At 41.3% G+C, this 23,517-nt stretch overlaps 2 protein-coding genes across 9 annotated transcripts in view; both read right to left on the bottom strand.

Moving 5' to 3' along the window:
- STRN (striatin) overlaps positions 1 to 7,414 on the bottom strand; it is a 73,396-nt gene extending 65,982 nt beyond the window's left edge. For 2 of the 3 annotated variants that reach the window (XM_056356959.1, XM_056356960.1), the window contains exon 1: positions 6,979 to 7,414. In XM_056356959.1, coding sequence (XP_056212934.1) covers positions 6,979 to 7,284 — 306 coding nt within the window. In that variant the 5' untranslated portion in view covers positions 7,285 to 7,414. The remainder of the gene's footprint in view (positions 1 to 6,978) is intronic. The other variant, XM_056356961.1, reaches the window with a different exon arrangement.
- Positions 7,415 to 8,701: 1,287 nt separating this feature from the next.
- Positions 8,702 to 23,517, bottom strand: part of HEATR5B (HEAT repeat containing 5B) — a 59,248-nt gene continuing 44,432 nt past the window's right edge. For 4 of the 6 annotated variants that reach the window (XM_056357741.1, XM_056357742.1, XM_056357739.1 and 1 more), the window contains 5 exons: positions 21,476 to 21,745; positions 18,962 to 19,186; positions 16,300 to 16,451; positions 13,062 to 13,275; positions 8,702 to 11,455 (listed from right to left, as the gene is read on the bottom strand). In XM_056357741.1, coding sequence (XP_056213716.1) covers positions 11,151 to 11,455; positions 13,062 to 13,275; positions 16,300 to 16,451; positions 18,962 to 19,186; positions 21,476 to 21,745 — 1,166 coding nt within the window. In that variant the 3' untranslated portion in view covers positions 8,702 to 11,150. Of the gene's footprint in view, positions 11,456 to 13,061; positions 13,276 to 16,299; positions 16,452 to 18,961; positions 19,187 to 21,475; positions 21,746 to 23,517 lie in introns of those variants that run through there. The other 2 variants (XM_056357744.1, XM_056357745.1) reach the window with 2 other exon arrangements.

The raw sequence follows: 23,517 nt of genomic DNA, 5'->3' as shown, positions 1-23,517 counted from the left end.
CATATATTCAACTTATTTAATCATTCTTCATAGATAAAAATTTTCTCTAATCCTCCAGCCATTTTTGTAGTTAAAAAAACCACTTAAGTCCTGAGCGTTAACTTTTTTTTTTTTTTTTTGCTTTTGAGTCCCAGGAGCATGTTCCGTGTAGACTGATGTAAGGACAAAAAGAGAGCAAGTTTTAAACGTGATAGAATTCTATAGGCAACATTGCAATGACATCCCACAAAATAATCGCATGTTATGAGCTGGACTCCAAATTGCAAATGCTCAAATATAATTCCTTTCCCCTTGCTGTACAAGAAAGGCAGAAATGCAGCAACAGCAGTCAGCACCAGGACTGATAAATAGACTTATGGCCCACATTTACACTGAGACAACGGAAGTTCACAGGCTGAATGAATCACTTGGGGTATAGCAAGACAAGGGAGAACAAATCTGGAGATTTTTAGATTTGGCTTTGGTAACAAAAAGGCATAAACCAGACTTGACCACACAAGCATTTGCAAAAGCAATCAGTACACTCCCGTTTCTCTCTCCTACAATCAGGAGCAGGTACTCTTTGTATTCAAGCATGCACAACCACCCTGAACTAAAGCATCAAGTGAAACAGATACAAAAATAACTTGGTTTTGTTCTCACCTCCTGTTTACAAACTTGGATATGAGTATCGCGCATGCCATTTTTGTTCCGATGCTTTTGCAATCCTGCCCTATGTGACTGCCCTAAAGGGAAACATATTCCTGGCTAAGAGCAGAAAAAATGCAGTCTTTCCACACTGCAATCTTTAACTTCTTTGTTGCTGGATTATTTTCAAAATATGCAATGTTAGTTAGCATATAGCAAACTCTTTTCAAATAGGAAAATACTATCTTCTACATGAATCCATCCACAGGCCCATACAGAACAGGCCAGCATGATAAAGTGAACTTTTGTTTTCACATTTCAGTGTTTTCACTTCTAGTGTATTGTTGGCAAAGGTTGGACCCTGAGCACTCTCAAGTGATTCAGAAGATCCGTTTCCAGTATCTAAGTATTTCTCAGCATATTAAAACAAAACATAACGATCCATCTATTTCTAAGTCAGTTCTTGCCACTTTCTAGCTAAGGAACTTGGAAAGCAGGACTTGACAAGGCTGGCAGCCTTGTAAAGCCAAATATATGATCAATACCTATTGTCTCAGAAAACTGTCTATGGATATTAATTCTAGTTCAGGCTTCACATTTGTACAGCCTTACTTCTTTCAGTATTAAATTAAGATGAACGAAAGGTCTATGGAGATGCATGTAATCTTCCTTGGGGAATATTACACAGCCTGTTCTAGAACCAGTAAATGAAGTTTCAGTGTCTACTGAAACATCGATAAAGGCTGAGTTATATTTGCAATCTGTTGTTCACACAGTGCAAAGTTATTTACTCCAGATGCAATGAAACTGTTAGGAGCAAAGACCTTCAACAGAAAAGGACAGTTACAATTTGAGTGGGACAGAGAGATACTAATTTAAATTATAAACATGCAGTAGGAAAGACACAATAGGATGTTTCACCATACGCTAACCTGACATCAAAAAACCCAAAGTTTTCCACCTAGAATGTAACATCTTACTCCATTTTTACTTAATTCAATGATTCTATAGCAACTCATGAAAATCAGAAAATCATCTTCTTTCTTAAAACACAACTTTCTGTGAAAAGTAAGCTTTAAAGACCCCTTGGAGACAATGTAATGTTGCAAAACTCTTGTCTGTTCATGCTTCCTCAATATTTACAACAGCGCTTTCCTAAAAAGAGTCAGGCCCATTTAAGAAATACGTTTTCATTACACTCAAACTAAATTACACGTTTAGCAGATTTGAGAAAATGGGAAAATCAAATGCTGGGAAATTCTTGGATCATTTATGCAATTTAATAAGAAAAAACAAAACAAAAAAAAAAACAAACACAAAAAAACAAGACAACCCCCCAAACAAAACAAAAAAAAACCCCGAAGAACCAGTCTCATCACTTCATATTTACATTTTATTTCTCTACAAAAGCTAGAAATTTCTACAGTGCAGCTCTTTCATCACTCAGCATTTACTCCTACTAGTCCTCCCAGCTTAAATAAAACAAGCCATGACAGTTTATCAATAGGTGTATTGGGATTAGCTGGCAAACATGCACATAAGCAAACAGGAAAGAAGAGTACAGAAGCTTCTCTTCTCTGCTTCGCATGAATTTGGCAACTAGAAAGTTTGCTAAAAAAAACATAGCAAAAGAAAAGATATCTGGTAGTCGCCAAGACCCATTTAGCATCACTTTTCCCAACTAAACACGCCTCATTATTGTGAACATGGCTTATTTTCTTCCGCCTTTTGATTCATCTGAAGCATTTAAAACAATGAAGTTGAAAATATTGCCTTTCTGGGGTAGTGGGGAATTTAACATTAATCACTGCTTTCTTTGTAATATTTGCCTTATGGGAAAAAATATTTATTGAAGATTTCTACAGCACTTCTGCCAATTCACAGAACATATCAAAGATTCAATCCATAGCATACTTGAAAATCTTACCAAAATCTTCTTCAAATTGTATTTTATCTTCCATTTTATTGGCCAACCCAAATCTTTAGTTTTCCATTAACTAAATAAGTGATTTCATCAACTCACTGTTCATTACTTTTTCTCTGAACAGCCTTCTCAGATTATCCAGCTATCAGAATGATTTTTAACTAGAAACTTAATCCAGTAAGAGGACCGTTATCTAAAAGCCAACAAACTGTAAATATCAACTATTTCTGAATCAAGTAACAAATGTCCTAAACCAGACTATAAATAGCCACAGCCATCTGTCTTATTTGCCCCTTCTCCTCATTACTTCAACTTGTCTATCTCCAAGGGCACTATCTTACCACGTAGCACGCCCAGTTTCACCGCCTGCCTCTTGCCTCGGAAAAGTAGCAGCAAAGGGGCAGATCCCCACCTGTGCGTGACCCCCCTCCCCGGGAGAGCTAGCATTACTAACTCTCACTTCCATAACCAGCCTCAAGTGCTTATCTGTTACTTCCATCACATTCCTTCTACTACAGTTTGTTATCATTTAACTACATTCTATCTCATTTAATTGACTCTTACCCTATCATTTGGGGAGTGTTTTTTTCTTTTGGCACCATCTTACAAGGAGTATTTTTAACAAAATTGTGGAATGACAAGCACTTTATATCCACCCATTCTCCGTAATTTCCTTGCAAACCACTTCAAAGGAAAGTTTACCCAGGAAATATCATTTTAATGTAACCCTATCAATTCCCACTATTCCAAAGCAGTCTACTACTCTAAAGAAACAGTCATCAGAAGAAATGAAAACCTTAGCAGCAAAGAAGACAAGAGCTAGAACACTCCTTAGCAGCATACAGGGTGTCTATAAACACAGTTACATAGAGCATAGTAGTTTGTTGCAAATTAGAACATTTGTGAAATGCAGAGAAATGCCAAAGTCTGCAAATCAGCATTTTTGCCAGAAAAAAAATGTTTGTCAGAAGCAAAACTTTCCACAGCAACATATGCATTGCTTGCAAAGACAAAATTTCGAGTCAAAACAAAAGCCATACACACACAAGCGCCTTCCAAGCTCATACAGCTGAGAAGCAGCAGAACTCAACAGCTCTGTCGCTTGCTGGGACAAGGACCTGCACCAGCAGCCCTCGACTCTGCAGAGGCCCCAGCCATGGGGGCAGAGTCTCCATTGCTCTCTCCCAGGGATGGCAGATGGCTAGTTAAAAGGGAAATAACTTCCACAACAGAGAATTCACCCCCAACCAATCAGAAGATGTACAGTTAAGGCAAGACACCAACATAGGAGGCAGTTCAAACCCTGCTTGCCTCAAGCAAAAATACAAATTTCAGTGCCCTGCATATGTATTTGACAAACCCTTGGCTATTTTGGGATGGGCTTGCCCAATACATAATGACAACTCTGAAATGCCTCGGAAACACAGTCCAGAAAAATGCAGAATGAAAGAAACCCGAAGATTAAAATGCTTGCAGAATAGGAAACCCTTTCTTGTCAACTCTTCCAAGCAGCTGCTAGACCAACCTAAGAAAAGGAAAATTACTCATTTCTGAAAAGATATGAAAATAAATGATAATGCTATAAAGCACAGTTTGTGAATACTAAAGTGAGGGTTTATAATGTTACTATTTATTCTGATGAAAAACTTTCGTGATGCCCTGTGAAGTAAATTAGGATAATTTTTCAATCTGCAGATTTCAAAGTAGCATAAACAGAGAGCAAGCATCAAAAGTGAAATATGTAATTAGCATATAAGCATCTAGGGGAAACCCGTATGAATCTGTTTTCATTCTCACCTGAAATACACAGCGTATTCATGATACTTGCATAGATACAAACATTTAAGTCCTCTTTCACCCTGAATAAGGAACATTATATAATAGAGGCAACAATAATTTCAAAGGCTCAAGAAAAAGTAATTAGAAAATCAGAGTAAACATGAATACTTGCCACGGAAAACCAAACACAAGCACCTGATAGGAAGAAAAACCTTGGAAAGAAGTAGTAGACCAGTAACTAAGAACAAAGAGTAAGCTGCCAGGCCTGCTAACTCACACACGTTATAAACTTGGGGGTGTGTCACCCAAGTAAGCATCACATAATGCAACAGAAAGGTACTCTACCCAAGTATCACATTTAGTTCCACACAATTAATTACAAGGAAAAGAAAAAGAGAAAATAAAAAGAAGCCCAGAGGGGAAGAAAAGGAATATGGGAAATCACAGTGGGACTGACTGACAAGGGTTTTTTTGGAAAGAAGGTATAGCTTAACTAACCACAATTACAGAGCCAAAGACAAGCACAGTAATACTGTGGCACAAAGTGTCTCAAATTTTTAAGTATCATGGCATGTAAGAAACTGGAGATTAAAAAAGAAGTAAATCTACCTCTGAAAACAAGATGAATTGCAGAAAACATTTATAGGATACTAAGATGACCATATAAAATCAGTCCTCCGCCACAGAGCCTCCCAGAAGAGCAGATAACACTGACATTTCCACTGGATAGAAGACTAGTAAAGTACAATCAGAAGCACTGCATCTTTATCTCAAGAGAGAGAAACTGCCCGACCTCAAGCTTCCATTATTCTGTTAAACATTTCCAAATATATAGGCCAACAAAAGTCTTCAGAAGGAGCACAGAACCAGTTTTTAATTAATACTGCTCATCCTTCAGCTGTACATGTTCAATTTCTAAAACCCATCCTGTAGTTGCTGGATGCCTAACACAAACCTCTCACAGGGATCAAAGACCACTCAACTGCAAATGGTCACAGCAGATGTAACGCCTGATGTCTATAGAAACAGCCAAGAATTTTGCACCTTTCTGAACATGACTCTGCAGCAGATAAATGCTGTTACAGCTCATGGCAATGCCAGCCACAGCTAATTATAACTTTATTGAGATGTTTTGGCAAGAGCCAAAGGCATTCAAGCAAACAAACTGTAATCGGGTTATATTCCCAGTTCTGCCACTGATGACACATGACTTTGGCAAATAGTTGTAATACTCTTACTTCTTTCCTCCTGTCTCATCCATTACACTTAACAAGCTTTTGAGGGATACTTGGGGGAGGAGGGGGAAGAAGGGATGGCATGTTAGCCTCTGTTGAAGGGCATTGCAAATATGCGAAGTGTTATTACTATTAAAGCACTGGCAGAATTTCTTAAACCCTGTGAAACAGATTTTCTTCTCCAAAGCAATTTTTGAGATCTGTATCAGCTATGAAAAAATGTCAAAATATCCACCTGATATACGACATGTGATGTTCTTATATACAGCTAAGCTAGTTACCTTCTACATAGTACTTACTGGATGTAGTGAATAGAAACACGATTCAGTTACTAATGAATTTTTCACTGCATCATTGAAGTTAAAATAAAAATTGCTCTCTTGTCCTCATGACCACTTCCTTTAAATTTCTACAAGGGAGCCCTCAACCAACGCCACATCTGCCACTCTCCTTAGAGCGGTTGTTTGATGTTACCATAGGAAGTATAATTTAAAAGGTGACTTCCCTAGTAATTAAAAAAAAAAAAAACCAACCAACCAAAACCCAGAGGAGTGGTTCGTATTGCTAAACATGCACAAGACTCTCTTGACAAAGACGGTACTTTCAAGGAAAGAGAAAGAAAAGAGATGGCCAGGAAGCAAGAGACAAAGGAGACCTAAAAAGGAAACCAAGCAGGCACTTTTCAGTCACAAACATGGCCAACTTAACAACCAAACAGCAGGCTGCCGATAACGTGGACAGCGTTAAGGCTTACAACAGAGATTTTCTCGTAAACAAAGCCAAAGAGGAACGAAGGTTGCGTTACACTAGAGTTAACGTAACGTGCCCACTGCTGAAGTACCTGGCAGCCATGGCCCTAGGCCTGCGGTTCACAAGTTCTTCAACCACAAGATCCCCATCAGCCCTCTAACGCATCAAAGAGCTCTATCAACCGCACCGCTCTCCCAGCGGAACCACCGCATAACGCGCCCCGGGGTCCCAGAGGAGCTGCCCCGGTCCCGCAGGGGGCTGCGAGCCAGCCCGAGGGCCGGGGGGCGCCGCCGGCCGCGCAGCTCGCCGGAGGCGGTTTTTAGCAGCGGGTTGTGAAAGTGGGGACAAGTTTACGCGGCCGGCCCTGCAGGGGCACCCGGAACGCCCCGCAGAGGCAGCCAGAGCGGCGCGGCGGGCAGGGCTCCCCCAGGGCCGGCCGCCATGTCACGCCCCTCCGCCCGGCCGCGGCGGGGGGCGGCCGCCCTCTGAGGGGCCGGGAAATGGCCCGCGGCGGGGCCGGCCGGCCGCTCCCTCACGGGGAAGGGACTAGGGGAAGCCAGGGCAGCGGATACAGCCGCAGGGCCGGCGTCCCCCAGCGCAGCGCGGCCGGAGGGGAGCGGCCGCCGGAGCGGGGAGGGGGGTGAAGGAGGTCGCGGGTGTTACCTGCAGCTCCGCCCGCTCCGCCTCCCACTCGGCGCGCTCCGCCTCGAAGCGGCCCCACTCGTGCTGCAGGAAATGCAGGATGCCCGGCACGCTGTACTGAGCCCGGGCCGCCGACACCGGTGCGGCGGCTCCGGAGGCCGAGACCCCCCCGCCGCCGCCGGCGCCTCCCGCCGCCGCCGCAGCGGCCGCTGCCGCCGCCGCCTCGCCCGGCTCCAGCCCCGGCCCGCCCGCCGGCGGCGGCAGAAGCAGAGCGTTGTTGTTGTTGTTGTTGCTGAAGAAAACGCCGGGACCCGCTTGCTCGTCCATGGCCGGGTCGGGTCCGCCGCGCTCCCCGCCGCCGCCGCCGCCGCCCCCTCCGCGAGCCGCCGCCCGCACCCAGCCGCGTCCCGGCAGCAGCAACAACCTGGGCGCGTCCCGCCCGCCGTCACCGCCTGACAGCCGCCCCCGCCGGCTGCTACGGCGGCCCGGCCGGGACAGCGCCAGAGCGCGGTTCGCCCGGCCCCTCCCGCGGCATTCTGGGAAGCGTAGTTGCCTGGGGCCGCCGCGGCGGGAGGGCGTCCCCCCGTCCCGTTCCTCCGCCGCGCTGCCCTCACCTCCAGGGGCGGCGCTGCAGCAAGCCAGCCCGTTCCCGGGGCGGGCCGCGGCAGGGGCTGCTGGCAACGCACCCCGGGGCCGGCCGGCCGGGAGGCGGCAGGGAGCGGCCCCGGCTGCGCCCGCGGAGCCGCGGCAGCGCAGGTGAACCGCCATCGCCCCCTCAAGCGCAGGATGTGAGGGGCCCCGGCCCGCCGGCAGCCCGCCCTGGGGACAGGAACGGGGCAGGGGTCTCGCAGCAGCGCCCCAAACCCGGGTCAAGCCCAGCCCTTCTACCCTGCGCTTTTCTGTATCGGGCCTGTGCTGAGCTGCACCCGGGGTCGAAGCACCGGAAACTCTTAAATCCATCCCAAGGCTAGAGGGTTTTCTTGAAAAAATCATTAGAAATGCTGAAAAGGAGACCAAACCAACATTTTTAGGAATTACCATGCAGCCTTTTCTGTGAGGAAATTGGGAAAACAAAACACTTGGAGGTAGGAGGGCCAGGCCCTGGCTGGCGGGTGCAAGCTGCCAGCAGCACTGCCCTCCCCTACCTCTCCCACAGGCACAGAAAGGCAAAGCCAGGCTTGCTTTCCACGCTACCCACACACTGACACCAGAGGCTTGCTGCAGACACACAGCCAGCACCACCGGCTGTGTGTCAGGCTGTGTGTCAGCCAGGACAGGCTGGGTGTCAGCGGGGTGTGAGCGATGGGGCAGGGTGCTGTGGGTGCCCAGCGTGGGCCCCGCACCCCTCACCGTGCCCCGGGAGCCGTGGGTGCTGCTGGCTCACGTGGCGCTTCCCAGTCCCTTGGCTGCTCTGGAACCGTGCTCGGCGCTCCTCACCCTGCCCTCGCTGGTGGGCAACCTCTTCCCGCTTTTAAAGAGGGAAAGACAGCTAAGGAAGGTTATGGAAAGTGCCAGAGAGCGGGGAGGAACAGGAGGGAAAACAGAGATGAGGGGCCGTGCTCTGGGGGACCTGGGCAGGGAACGCGGGTAGAGCAGGGCTCACCCAGAAAGGAAGGAAATGGCAGCGAGAGAGGAAAGACGTGGAGGGGAAATGGAGCAAACAAGCTTCATAAAAAAAGCACATTAAAAAGGCCACTAACAAGATGAAAAGGAGGGTGACAAAGAACAATAAGGACTATGGGCATTTCAAGTTATTTCAGTTTTTTTAATCAAATTAAATTCAATGCCAAAATACTATGTAAAACCACATGGTTATACCTTTAGTATCAGAAACAAGCACAGAAGCAAATGAGGACTAAACTGGGGAAGGATGTATACAAATGAAGTTGTGCATGTTGTATACACGCAGCATACAAAGAAAAACCTCTCCCTTCTCTATCCCTCTACATCTACCTAGTACTATTTTCCATTCCACTTCTTTTTCTACCAGCGACTTAGTTATGCTTGATTGCTACACACACACCTGCCCCCACTTTTCCGAGTTTTCAGACATCTTGTAAACTACAGTCTAATCAAAACATAAAAAGAACTGAGATAAAAATTAAGGTAAATAAAACCTGATTATAGACAAAAAAAATTCCCACAAGTTGTTCAAAGTTTCCATCGAAGTCACTAGACTACCTGGGGGGGGAATCTACAACAGGGTATAAAGTTATTTTCTTAGTTTTACTTGCAAAATTTTTGTGTTCAGTTTTGTACTGAAAATGTTTCCTTAACGCTTTCTTTCAAACGTATAGCTTTGTAATGCTGGAAACACTAGAAAGTGGAAATATTTTAATCAATTTAATTCCTGCTACACATACAATGACAAAAAAAGTAGTGAAATTACTTTCCTTTTCACGTATGGCATGTTGTTTTTACTTCCACATGTATCTTTACTCCTGTAGGCCAATGGAGCAGGACTTGGAAGTTAACATCTTTATGAAAACAAAAAAAGCTGAAAGATTAGAGTACACACCACTTGTTCTGTCCTCACTTTAGTACTGAAATATTCACTGTGAAATAAAAGCTTTTCAGATTTTATGTTAAATATTTTGCACACACCAGATGCAATAGGGCGAAAGAGCAATGTCTTGTCCTCCATTTTGCATAGGTACTCAAAGGGTCTTACAGGAAAAGAGAGACTAAAGTCAAGTGACTAGACAAAAATAACAATCTACAAATATTTCAACCAACTATTAACCATATTCAATTCTATGTACTATCCCTTTGTTATATTTGAGTTGAAGAAGTTGGTTTTATAATTGAAATTATAGTTGAAATACGCTGGTTTTATAAAGTATCCAGAAAAACATGAGAGAAAACTCAACAGGCCTACCTGAGGCTTCTAGTTACATGGCTTCTTTCTATAAAGCAAAATGTATAGAAAGATCCCAAGAGAAGCCCATAAATTCCAACAGCAGTGTCAAAAAGTTCACGTCAGTCAGTCTTGCATACACAAGAAAATACGTGGTTCTGCGCTCGTGCCAATAGGAAGGGTGAAGTCTGGCGGCACCCAGCTACCAGGAGTCACTGGCCCTGTGCTGCAAGGTTAGCGCAGCGCGTGAGCTCTAAGCTCCAAAATCAGCGGACTCACTCCGATGTGACGTGAGCCACATGCTTTTCAAAAAAGAAAAACCTGGTAACAGAAAGGAAAACTGGAGGAGCCTGGCTCTCGCTTGTGTGCTGCTCCCTTAGTACCTGTGCAAAGCACTCCGTAATTTGGCTCAGCCAAATTTATCAAGGACTACAGGTACGATCTATCCACTGAGACTAAAATCTTGCAGGAAGATTAAATACCTAGGAATCTGGACAAAGAGCAGAGCACTGAATCATCATATTCAACCAGCGTCTGGCAGAATAGGAAGACTGCTAACACACAGCATTTCACAAGGGCCAAACTCTACACCTACAAAAATGCAGATAGCAGGCAGTTCTCTATAAACTCAATTTCCAATGCATTCTTTAAAATTTATCTTAGAAGAGATAGGGGATTAGATTCTTTGCATCCTTTATTAATTTTCAAGCATGAAAACGGATCTGAAAGAAATATACACAACATAAATAAGGACAACTCATTAAGACAGCATGCTTGATCGTTCACCTTGAGAAAGGCTGAAAATTTTCAGTTCTTTGTTTTTTTTTCATGCAAGCTGAAATGATCTACAAACTCTGACAATCCCCTTCCCTACTTTGTTTTTAAAAGGAAAAAGTGCATACTTCTACACTTGAAATTCTCCATGGTACATGGTAAGTACTTCGTAACAGCTTCCCCTCTTCCCTCCGTAGCCACTGTGTTGGTGTGTTGGCACAATGGTAGGATAACAATCACCAGATTTCAAAAACCACTCAAAGGTTTGGGTAGCTCTTAAAAATAAATAAAATTATTTAGTCAAAGAGAGAATAGGGTTTTTTGGTGGATAATTTATAACACAAATTCATAAATATGATCACATTCAATTTCCTAAAAATCTATACAAATAATAGTAACATCACTTCCCTTGTAATGCATGGATTTCAAGTAATTACACAAAGCTCCATTAGACAGCCTTTCACATACAAATTACACAAAATTACAGACATATATGCAGTAACACATCGGGGACAATGTAATGCTTCTGACTACTTAATGGTCCAAAAATAATAGAAGTAATTCAAAAAAAGCTGGTTTTCAGTTTAATTGTTGGGGTGGAATGTACTGTGGGTGGTGGTTGCCTAGCAGCTGCTTTTGCTTTGCTGGCCTGACTTGCTCGGACTGCAGTTTCTAGCCGTGTTTTTAATTCAGGAGCAGCTCCCATTACTGTCTTGAAAGCATGTGGGTAAAGTGGACCAATGTGCATTAGATTCTGAAGTGCAAATTCATGAAGATCCTTAGATGCTGTAGATGCAGAAGCAAAGGCATTTTCATTCAGTAAATAGGAGATCAAAGTGGGAACAAGAAGGGCAAGCAGCTGGACTCCTAAAAGCAAAAGGGAAAAAAAAAAGGTAATAACCGTATCAGAGAAGAAAACAAAAGAAAATTAATTTTCTCCGTTACTAGACTGATAAAGAGTAATTTTTTTTTTCAGAATTGTAATTAAAAAGTGATCAAATAAAAACCAACTGAAATGTAAATAGTTTCCTCTCCTTTGGTCACTCAAATCTTTCATATCGGGATTGTGTTTCAAATTTCCTCCTGACACTTCTTTAAAGATGCTTTTACACCATCTGATTGCAGATCATTGATAAAGAGATCGTAAGATGCAGAGTGCCTACCATATGAAAGGATTTCAAAGCACTTTTCAGGCAGACAGAAACATTATTCAATTCAATCTGAGTATCAGCTTCCCCAGTGTGCATAACAGAACTGCCATCGTAACAGAACCGCTATCGGTACAAAGTGTTGACGAAAAAGTCAAGGACAATCATTCTCCATTCTGGAAGGCTCCAATCCAAAAACCAAGCACTGCAGCTCTGCTTGGGCTAGCATGACCTGATGAGGCCACAGCCCAAAATGGCACAGGGATGAAAAGGGTTTATCTTCGAAACAAAAAAGCAGCTGATCTTAAGCCACAGGGCTAATTTTTTTTATCTAGCAAGGATACAAGTATGCCTTCAAAATGCATAATACGTGAATTGCAAATGTTAAGCTCAAAGAACTTAAACACTAATGGTAACTCATTTATCTAAGATTTTTTACATTATTGGACTATTACTGATTTTCCCCTAAAGGTTTTGACTAAATTCATACTCATGAGGTCATTGCCTCCAGTCAGCATAAGCAAAAATCAGCTGTTTTGTTTCCTCATTCACTTCAGTTACTCTCCCATTTTACATGTGTTTCAAACAACTGTGCCAGAAGCAGAATGGGGCTCAAGAGTGTTTTATCATCAGTGAAGAGAAATACCAACAGGGGGTATGGTGGGGTTGGGGGGCAGGGGGAAGAGGACAGGGCCAGAGGACAATGACGATGAGAGACAAAAATCCCCCACAAAAACTGTAGTATTTTTACAAGGAATTTTATCAGCGTTTAAAGCCAAGTGTCTGCAGGCTAAGCCTTCAGAAAATGCATTGTTTCAGTTAAAGAATAACTGATTTTAAAGATAAAGTATGAGCACTGTATTCTACCTACTGAAGCAAACAGGAGGTTCCACCTACAATCAAGATATTCTGACCAGTATAATTCAATTTCTTTGGATTTTTAGATAAACTTTGTTGAGCCAGTAGAAACAACCTGATAAAAGTGATGAGTCTGCTAAAATAAATAAAAGTTAACAATGGGAAAAAGTAAATTTAAACGGTGTGAACTACTCATTTCCAAACAGAAGAAAACATCACTCACTACAACAGTTCGTGGCTAGAAAGTTTTTTCCTGCAATCACCAGCAACGAAAAAGCTACCGCATATCATACTGTATGTGCTATATGAATCCACCTATATAAAAGTTCTAGTACTAGAATTACAAAAGCACGTTGCACAGGCATGTTCTATTTGTGACTGTGCCATCAAGTTCCTTATGCAGGAGTTCTAATGTTCAATATTCCGTTTTAGCATTACATATTTCTCTAGAAAAACTAAATACTTACTATTCTGCTCCTCACCAAGGGCAACCAACGTTTCAAGGACTTTAATTCCTTCCTGGACTGCCAACAGCTCCAGGTTGTTGTTCGGGCGGCTCCTTTCCACAGCTTTCAACTTCTCAACCATGATAGGGGCCAATGAATGAATATATGGAGTTGACAGGGCACGATTGGTGTGTTGGAACACAGAAAGCAGAAGCTGGTAACACTTGGCTTGAACCTAATCAAATCAAGGTAAATAGATCGTCCTGAAAGTTATTTGTTAACTCAGGGAATCCTAATAAACTCTTATCTATGTATGTGAGATACACGTAATACCAAGGGAAAAAGAAAAAAAGAAAAAAAAATATGGCTAAAGGGGAAGGAAACATACCGACTAAGAGGAAAGCAGCAACACAGCCCATCTGCTAAAATAATATTAATCCAGTTTTCAGTAAAAGGAAGGCCAGTTAGAAAGAACATGCAGGTACTACATAGCAGTAACAATATGAACTCAGAGAAAATAAAGGTATAGTTGATGTCATTAGTCACACAGGTCCACAGAGGACTACATCTTTCAGTCTCAGAACTACCAGCACTAATAGTAGATGTATCTGCAAAATCATGAAATTTTTTTTTCGGAAGCTATTCCAATCTCAGAAGGGTAAAATAGCCCATAAAAATGACTCAATTTGAAGTAATCTTATTGCTTAAACATGAGCCAAGGCCGTAGCCAAAAATGGCAGGCCTGTCCATTCTTCCTTCTCATGCTCCTTCTTGTGCTGGTGGTGGCATAGGAGTAATGTGCCCATACTGTGAGCTGGATCACAGGAACCCTTTTCTTGTCTCCCATTTTCTTTTTCCCCTCCTCCCTCTCTTCTCCAGAAAGCAGGCATTATTAAAGTCAATATTTGGGAAAATGACTCACTGATTATCTTCTTTAGATAAAGTTACAAATTCATTTTATATGGGTGTACAAAGATCTTCCTCCAAAATCCCACACAAATAATCCAGAACCTTTGAAACAGTAAAGTCCCACAAGAAATATGAGGATAAAACACTGCACATGCTTTCAAATTGCACTCAAGTCCGAACAGGATGAGTTACTGAGCGCGTGCTGAACAGAAACATTCTAGAGGAAGTATTACTGAACACAATGATCTGTGAGGAGTTCTGGGGGTGACTGGAAACACAGATGTATAGATAAAAATACTGAATAAAAATGACAGAGCATAAATACTAATAGTAAGAAAATAAAAGTTATGCAGCTCAGGTCACTGTTAATTCACTGGTATATGGCTGCAAGTTTTCTATACAACTCAATTTTTAAGGCCTGAACTAGTAACACTTCTAATACTATTTGTATGCTTTCTAACAGAGCTCCACAGAACAACATTTTCTCCTAATGCCTTACTCTGCATCATCTTCAACCTGCTTCAACAAATCATTCCTCTATCTCTCCATACCAGTCCAAATAATTCCCTTCCCTTTCTATGTTCTTTTAAATTTACTCCTTATTACCTGGTAAGATTATTAGCCTTCGAAATAAGGAGTAAAAATCTCTTTTCTTTGATGCAAGTACAATTCAAGTAAGTCTCACAACTGCATCTGACAGCAGAATTTCATCTGAGCTTCTTTTATTCCATCTATATAATATAAAACTTTTGAATATTCTGCATTCACAGAAGTCTATAAAAACTCCTATGAGATAAAATCAGGGCTTCTCCAAAGCGTAAGGCACCCTCTCATGTAAAACTTACCCATTATCATTGAGAGACACAGATCTCTCAACTGAGCTCCCTTGTTGGGACAGAATGGAATTGAGGTCACTAGCCTTCCAGTTATTACTATACATGGGATCTCACCTTTCAGACTTTTGCAGGTGGTAAGAGCTTTAAATCAAAATGCTCCTGTATTTCTTACAATGCAGTATTTCTTTAGAAGAGTTATTTCCATAATCAGTTCAATGCTTTTAGTACTATCAGTATAATGCTTTTGTTACAAACAGGTGTCTAATTACTGCCCCAACGAGTGGTTTATATTTAAAAAACTAGAATGAACACACAAGTATTATAGAGTATATGTTCCGCACATCAGCAAGGACAGTGGAAACAATTGGCTGCCATCAAAGCATTCTCTGTGAATTACAAAAATAGTGGCAAGTTCCAGCTCACTGACAGCTTTCCAGCAGGGTGGTGGGCAAAACCGTACATCCCCCACTGTTCATGTGTTTATACAGAGCCTAGGGAGAGTATGACATAAAGCTTTCTGCTTAATACAACTGACGTAAAATTTTAAGCAGCTTTCCACCCAAAGTCAGGCTTCAGAAGGTTTTCACCGAAGTCAAGCTTCAGAACCAACTGAATTTTATGTCCACAACTGGAAAATACGAGCCTGGCCACAGAGAAGAATTACTGATCTAAACAGCATTTTAAATGCCTCACGGGTGACCCTAAACACATCAGCATTTCTCGCATTTTTTTTTTCTTCTCAGGAATCTCTGCAGCACTTACTGGTAGAAACGGCACGGATTTTTCTTTTTAGCTCCCACCCGCAGATCTGTACACCCACTCAAACAAATGGATGTGTACATGGCTGGAACAGTTCTGCTTAACTATACAGTGCATTAGCCTGCTTGAGCAAAATCAGTCTACAACTTTTAACTTCCCTCTTGGGTGAGAAAATAATTTAGAAGATAATTCATAAAGACAAACCAAAGGGCACAAGTGAAATCAGGAGACAAATGATTCACAGTCTGTAGATGTTGATGATGACCACAAAACTAACTTTTTGCACTCAAACCGAATTTTGTATTAACATGTAAAATAAGCACAGGTTTTGCACAAACAAATATAAAATTAATCAGAAATGTGGGCTGTAATTTTATCTATGGAAAAAGGGGGTTAGTTTGTATTATAAAAAGATCAGCATTAATGTACAAATGCCACCACGCTGTGGTAACCAACCTTTTCATTTGCTAACATTCCACATAGCAAAGATATTTTTTTTTCATTTGTAAAAAGCGGTAAGTCAAGAACCTGGCACAAGGTCAGGAACACAAATTATCTAGAAGCACTTGGTTTGGGCTGTTCTGCTCACTAAAGAGTTTCTATAATGCACTGTTGAAAATTCTACTTATTTTGACAAGCAGTATCTGTCTCTGAAGTGAAGACATCACAAAGCATTCACGAAATATGGTAGATATATAAATTAGTTTTCATCAGCTATATATCATTATTATATATATCCTGTAGCATTATCTTACCCAAGGATCACAGGAATTCAGTGCACTTTTAAATCTGTTCATACATCCGTTTTGTAAAGACTGCACTCCAATTATTTCAGTGCTTGCTGACCAAAGGAACAGAGCAATAGCTGTAAGTATGCTTACTTCATCAAGAATAGGCTTAGAGGCTTCTGAAAAACAAAAACAAATACACTGGTAGCTTACTCCAGAAATGGTTTAGAATTTATTTAGTAAAAGCCAGTAAACACAGATCAACTCATAACGAGGAAATAAATGTACTTGACATTACTTGCAACTGCATACAAATATGCATCTACTTATTACAGAATCACTTTATCATTATTGACTGTGACTGACAAAAAGCTGAGAAACTCTATTCTAATAGGTTTTTTAATAAAGTTAAACCTTCTGAAACTTAAATATCAAGGAAAAAACATGCACACTTTCTCCAACCAAGTAATATTTTTTATTTTCAATGTGTAAACAAGGGAGGAAAAACGTATTTTTTAGATTCTTTCCCCACTAAAAATATACATTGCTTCCCCCTCTCCTTGCTCTCTGCAGCTGATACAGCAGAGTAAGAAACTGATATCCAGCACGGCAACAACTTTTACTTAACATGAGGTTTCACACTGCAGACTAACTGCTCTGACAGCTCTGTATCACCAGTTAAGAACAGTCCTACTTCAACCTTTCCTGCTTTTCAGATAGTCTGTATTTGCCACTGTCATCCTTTTTTTCCTTGCACAAACTCTCATTCATGAATTTACATCAACAGGGAAAAAAAAGTTGTATTTATAGATACTTATTATTTTTTTAACGTGTGTGTGTATATAAAAGTATTGTTCTGCTGGATTTGTTGGCCAGATTGGTTCTGCTCCCCCTTGAGAGGCACAAAGACACAGCAGATACACAGTCAGCAAAAAGTAAGACAGCATGACTGCCCTTTACAGATGTCAGCTAGGCACACTCAATTTGCTTAGCCATGATGTGAAACCTCACTTCAAAAAACTACTCCAAGCATTTTAAGTGACAATTTAAAAAGAAAATTTAAATTCGTTTAAATTTTATTGAATTATGAAACTTGAAATCATAGCTAGTAGACCTTGCTTAGATTCTTCTGTGTGTGATGCGTCCCACTCCACAGAGGACTGGAAAAGGAAAACATACACTCTTGCAAGGAACTGAGAAAGATTTCGGAAGTCTGCAAAAAAAGCCTAAAGCAAGTTATGTTTCTGGAAAGAGGGACTGGGAAACCTTTGCAGTAACAAAAGGCTGGAAGACAAGAGCTGATGTGACAAATCAAATTAGAAGTTTGACTTGGTTAACACAAATCTACTGATCCTTCCCCTTCAGACATTTTCAGGATCATTTGTGATTACCTACTCACTCCCTATCTCTCACATGAGTAACTCCATTCAAGCCTCTCTTCATTCTCTCTATAGATGGCTCCTCGGGGATGTAATGGGATGTTTTTTGGCTGAACCACCATTATGTAAATGACAAATCTTTGTGTCTCTGTTTTTCTAACTACACAGCTGAGACTGTACATCTTTCTTGCTTTTTGAAGGGCAAGGCAAAGTACAAATGTGAACCAAGAGAAGTAGTCTGCAGTTCTCTAAAGAGACACAGTAGACATCCTGCTGGTGAGCAACAGGGTTTTTTTGGCAGGAGTAGAATTTTTTCTCACCACTGAAAGCTTGTAACGGTATTGTGAATATCCTACTCCAGTATGAACCTGGCCACAATTATCCCTTGCTGTCTTCACACTCACTCCCTTTAACACTCACTGTCATTAAGACTATATAAATTGTGTCAGCAAACACTTAAAAGACACACTGATTGCCATTTTTCTTGAGGTTTAATACAAAGTGTCAAGTCCCATGTACAGTACTGAATAATTACTGTTTCAGTAAAGACACCAGTTTCCCTACAAACACTGTTTTGGCAACTAAAATCTCCTTTCCTTTAAGCTATGGGGAGAGGAAAGGATGGGTGGAAATTATAGTTTGCTCAGGCTTTGCCAACATGTCTGGAGTTGCCAACAGTCACAGAAATTGAAGCATAGTCCAGGAAGTGAAGTGAATTCAGTTTGGAACACCTTTAGATTTTACTTGTGAAACATTCAGCAGATGTCAAAAAGACTGATCAATACCAGAAGGCAGATTTCCAAGTTCCAGAAACAAGTCACTAGCTGAAACTATGAAGACTGGTAAGGTCAGCCTCAGGAAAATGTAAAGCATGAAATAATCACATCAGAACAGTGTTCAAAATGGAAGAGGAAAGTCTGAACTAGTACAGAAAAATACCCTACGGAAAGGACCTTAGCAGTGGCAGGCTGCAAGGTGAGTTGCAAAAGGCAGAATTTATGACAGGAGGTTGTGATCGACATGGTCTGTTTTCTTTGACAAACAAGGACAAATCTGGGACAGGAGTCTTTTCTTAAAGCCAGTGCTGCGCTTGTCTTCAACACAACCTATTAAGTAACTGATCAGTTTTGCTCCGTGCACTCAGGTCTTTCTCCCATTTCAATTTTACAAGCAATTCATCACTGCTTATAATCCACAACACTCAGCTATGAAGCCTATTAAATTACAGGCAGATAAAATACTTGCCTTTTCATTACAGCAAACCCCAGTTCTCTTTAATTTTAACTCTCCTGCACTGGGAGACCACTTACCAGGTTGAGAGTATTCCAAGATAGATGCCAGAGTGCTGCGGATAAGACCTGTCCATTGTTTCTGAGTTTCATCAGTCTTGACTGTTGGAAGAGTGACAATAGTTTTTATCCCTTGAAGAGCCGCACTGACTGGAGGTGGGACCTGATTATCTGCCGATTTTACTGCTGTTTCTTTCAATACTCTTGTAATCAGAAATAGGATAGTGGGTAAGATAGTCATACATCCTAACAAAAAATAATAATAAAAAAAAGACAAAATAGAATTTCTTAAGTTAATTTCAACAATTGTGGTAGTTAACCTCTTTGGCTTTCCCAATATGGATAGATATGGCTTGGAGACAAAGGAGATACCAAGATAAACTGCAATTCAGGTAACAAGTAATACATGCCATTCAATATTTTATCACCAAATTCATTCACCAGTACTACTAAGTGTATTGTAACACAAGTCATACAAACAAACACTTAAAATGTCACTGTCAATTCAGGAATGACCAATCAGCTATTGAAGATTTGCCCTACATGGCACGTGATACATGGTATGTATCACATTGAACCCATCCAGGCTGTTAAGTATCTTAAAACAGGATCTGCCTATCACTAGGGTGCTATAAGGTAAACAACAGTAACAGGTCTGGAAACAAGTATTCAAACCAAGTCATGGCACTTTCCAAGGAAGCTGGTACGGTACAAGCCCCAGAAGCAAAGTAAGAAATTTATCTGTGTCTCTCACATCCTGGGCAAAAGCTGTAGCTGACTGGCTATTCTACAAAGGAGATAAAATCATTCTCCTACTGCACTGATTTTCTGAAGAAATCAACGCCTATCTGTATGTTTTGTGCAGCCAGTCCTGCAGATGCAAGTTCCACGTACTCAAGAAATACTCGTCAGGTAACACATAACCTGGCTTTAGACACATGGGAACTTTATTAGAATGAGTTTCAATAATACATGCAGACTTTAATCCCCTGTAGGACTGAAGAAAGGGTGCTGTTTGGTTTAGGCATCTAATATCAATCTACAGGTTATGTCAGACAGTCAAGTCTGTTTCCATGTCTTTTCTGTGCCTCATTTTCTCCCATCTGGAAACACAAATCCCTCCATTTTCCTGCTTCTGGGAATTCTGCAAGGATAAATACGCTAAATGCAATAACAATGAATGGAAAGGACTGCTCGAGGTCATTTAGTCCAACCCCCTTTTTCAAAGCAGCAGTTCCTCTAGATCAGACTGCCCAGGATCTTGTCCAATGGGGGCTGCACGATGCTCATATTTTAAATAGAGAGGAAGAAATAAAAAACCCCACTTCATCACAGAAAGCGATGAATTCTCTTTGTTCACAGTTTCACTTACACCCAAAGGCTGAATTACAAAAAATGTTTGTGCATATACTATCCCCACCTCCCTACAGCTATTAGCTGGCTGCATCTTCTGGATGAGGAAAAATCCCAGCTCCAGCAGTCCCTGTAGCCTAACAATGGTTTCTGAGCTACTGTCACTGGCCACTTGCCAAACACTGGGAGTCATGCCTCCACTTCAGTCAACAGAAGTAGTACTGTTACTCTTTTTACCCACTCTCCTTTCTTGTCACTGCCCGTCCTACCCCCACCCCCACCCCCCCAAAAAAAGGCCGGGGGAGAAAGGAAAGAGAATAAGGAATCCAATATAAACAGTGCAGGACTCCAGATCAGCTAAAAATCAACCATTTTTTAAAGAACTGTAAGACACAGATTGTCTGTTTGAAGGCAGCCCATGTTGTGTCCTGAGCATGACTTTGTCCAGATACGTTATTTACCATGCATCTCGTTAAGGGACCAACCTCTAAAATGTTTTCTCTACTTCAGTGTGTGAAACTTCCCAGAGATCCATGAGACAACTCTTAAGCAATTTGTTCTCTGAAAAGCAAAACTCAAAGAGCACAGCTTCCCAAGCAATTGTGTCCTTTACCCCTGAACTCCACTCAAGTGCAATTACCCTAGTTTACACATATCCTTTGTGACAGTCTCCCTGGGCAGAAGAAAGCTCCATTTAGTTTAGAGTCACATTTGGGATGACTGACAGCCAACGGCTGCAAAACCAAGTGGACCACAGCTGAATTGTGCTTTTTTTTTCTTCAGTAGGATTTTCCCTTTTCATCCAGCTGCTGCTTTTCATGAACTTCTCAGGAATTTAACTATCTCTGAGATGTCTGTGGTTTTTCGTAATATGATTAAAATTGGCAAGAAGTTTCAAAATCATGAAAAAAGGGAAAAAAACAACAATAAAATCATAGTGATATAAAGCCCACTTCCTCAGCAAACCTGCAGTACATATGCAAATTTAGACTCAATTTCCTTCAGGTTGCTCAGTGGAAAAGCTTGAATTCTTAAGTTTATTTTAGAACCTAAACATATTTTTCAATAGATGACCCGTAAAGTACCCCATTAAAATATATTTACACTTTGCTCTTAGCATCATATGCGTACTACATTTCCCCTACAGTAACCACTCATACATACTTTGTCACGATACCTTACCTGCTGGAGAACACAGAGAAGGCAGGTCAGACAGTATAGTAACAGTGGCAGCCACAAGACGAGCACTGTCCTCAGAGAGGTGGGACTTGGCAGCAACGTGACTTGGAGAATCTGACACTTTTGAACTCAGATGGGGCATATGCCGTACTAGGATAAACATGAGCAATTCCATGGCCGCAAAGACCAGAGACTTTCCAGGCACAAGACCACCACTCTCACCTCCCTCTCCTAAAGCAAGAGGATTTTCTTTTTCCTGAATATCATCTTCATCTGAAAAAAAGGAAAGAAATGTCTAAGGCAGCTGAAAGAAATCCCACACCAAAGATTACATGTAACGCTCTTCAAAAAAGAAGCGAAAAATCAGAAGAAAAACTTGCTTCGCAGTAAGATACGACAAACATGGCTCATGTCAAGCTATATGATTTAGCTAGAATGACTTAAAGGGGTTTCAAATGCTTTAGAAGTATTGTGATTGCAACAATACTTAATAAAAATCCTTCCAGAAATAGAAGAAAAAAAGAAGTAGTAACACTTACAGAAAATAAAAATGCAGCAATTATTTTGCTTCTTTAAAACTGATTGTAAAATTAACAGCAATAACTGCCAAGTAAATAGGCATGGTATTTTTTTTTATTATTTAATAGATATTAATTAAATGTTCCACCCTGCAAAATCTTGTTTCACCCTAAATTGATTATGAAATAAGAGAACAGAAGAGCATTGTAGGATTCTATGTCTGAGTTCATGATTTCAGTGTATTCAGTTCAAAAAGTCTCTCTTTTGAATGGCAGCTTGGCCAGCTGCAGTCTTTCCTTCTCCCATTAAACAGCAACAGAGATTCAGTAAGTCAGAGCTGGCCTGCACCACCCCTATGGAGCCCTTATGAATTTAAATGATTAGTAGTGTTATATCACATTCACTGATTTGAAAAATGCAACTTACTGGGCCTACAGTAAACAATTCTATTAATTCATAAGAAGGAACAGAGCTTGCATTTTTAGCTGTGCTGGTTCCTCAAGTTCCAGCAAAATCCTCTCTCTGTTTTTATGCAGAAAATGGGCAAAAGCTAACAGTTGTGTTGTTGGTTTTTTTCTCAACAGTATATTGTGCCAGACTAAGATGGTAGTTTTCCTTAGCAAGAGAATATTCTCTGGGTTTTACCCTACTACTTCCAGGTAAAAGAAAACATGGCAGATCTAACCTAACCATATACCAATGAATTACCTGCCAGGCTGCCACTTGGAAACTAAACTTCCCGGCAAAGATGGAAACAGTAAATCCAATGTAAGATTTTAAAAGAAATGGTACATGGACGATTGAGCAGGGAGATGCTCTGTTAAAAAGGAAGAGGTTACTTAAAAGCAAAAGTAGCTTTCAGACTGATGCTAATACCTGTGTCAAGGATATTCTTATATAACATCGAAATAAAGTAATGAAATACGCTGATGAAAAGCTTAAGCAAAACTGCCAGAAGCTGAAATATCATATGAGAAGAAGCAGGGATAAAAGAAGGAGGAATTAATTTTACTAAAGTTCAGTAAAGGGCAAGTAGAGGAACCGGATCTATGTGTATCAACTCATCAGAGAATCTCAGAAAAAATTAAGTTGAAAAGGACATCCATAAGTCATCCAAGTCCAATCTCCTGTTCAAAACAGGGCCAACATGAAAGCTAGGGCAGGTTGCTCAGGGCTGATCTAGTTTTGAGTCTCCAAGCATGGAGATGCCACAACATCCCTGGGCACCTGTTCTGCCACTGCACCACTCCCACGGTGACAAATTTTTTCCTTGTATCCCATCTGGATTTCCATTGCTGCAACTTGTGTCTGTTGCCTCCTGTCCTTTCAGTATAGTCTGGATTGTTCTACTCGTTAAATCTCCTTTAAGAAGGGGGATTGCTAGTCTATCCTACGTTAACCCTCTCTTCTGCAGACTAAACTAGTTCAGCTCTCAGCCTCTCCTCGTGTGTCACATACTTCACCACCCTAAGCAGCTTAGTGGACCTCCACTGGACTTCCTTTGTTGACAACTCTTACTCAAGAGG

The sequence above is a fragment of the Falco biarmicus genome, chromosome 12 (assembly GCF_023638135.1).
Source record: "Falco biarmicus isolate bFalBia1 chromosome 12, bFalBia1.pri, whole genome shotgun sequence".
Taxonomy (NCBI): domain Eukaryota; kingdom Metazoa; phylum Chordata; class Aves; order Falconiformes; family Falconidae; genus Falco; species Falco biarmicus.
This window is presented reverse-complemented; position numbering and strand designations above follow the sequence as displayed.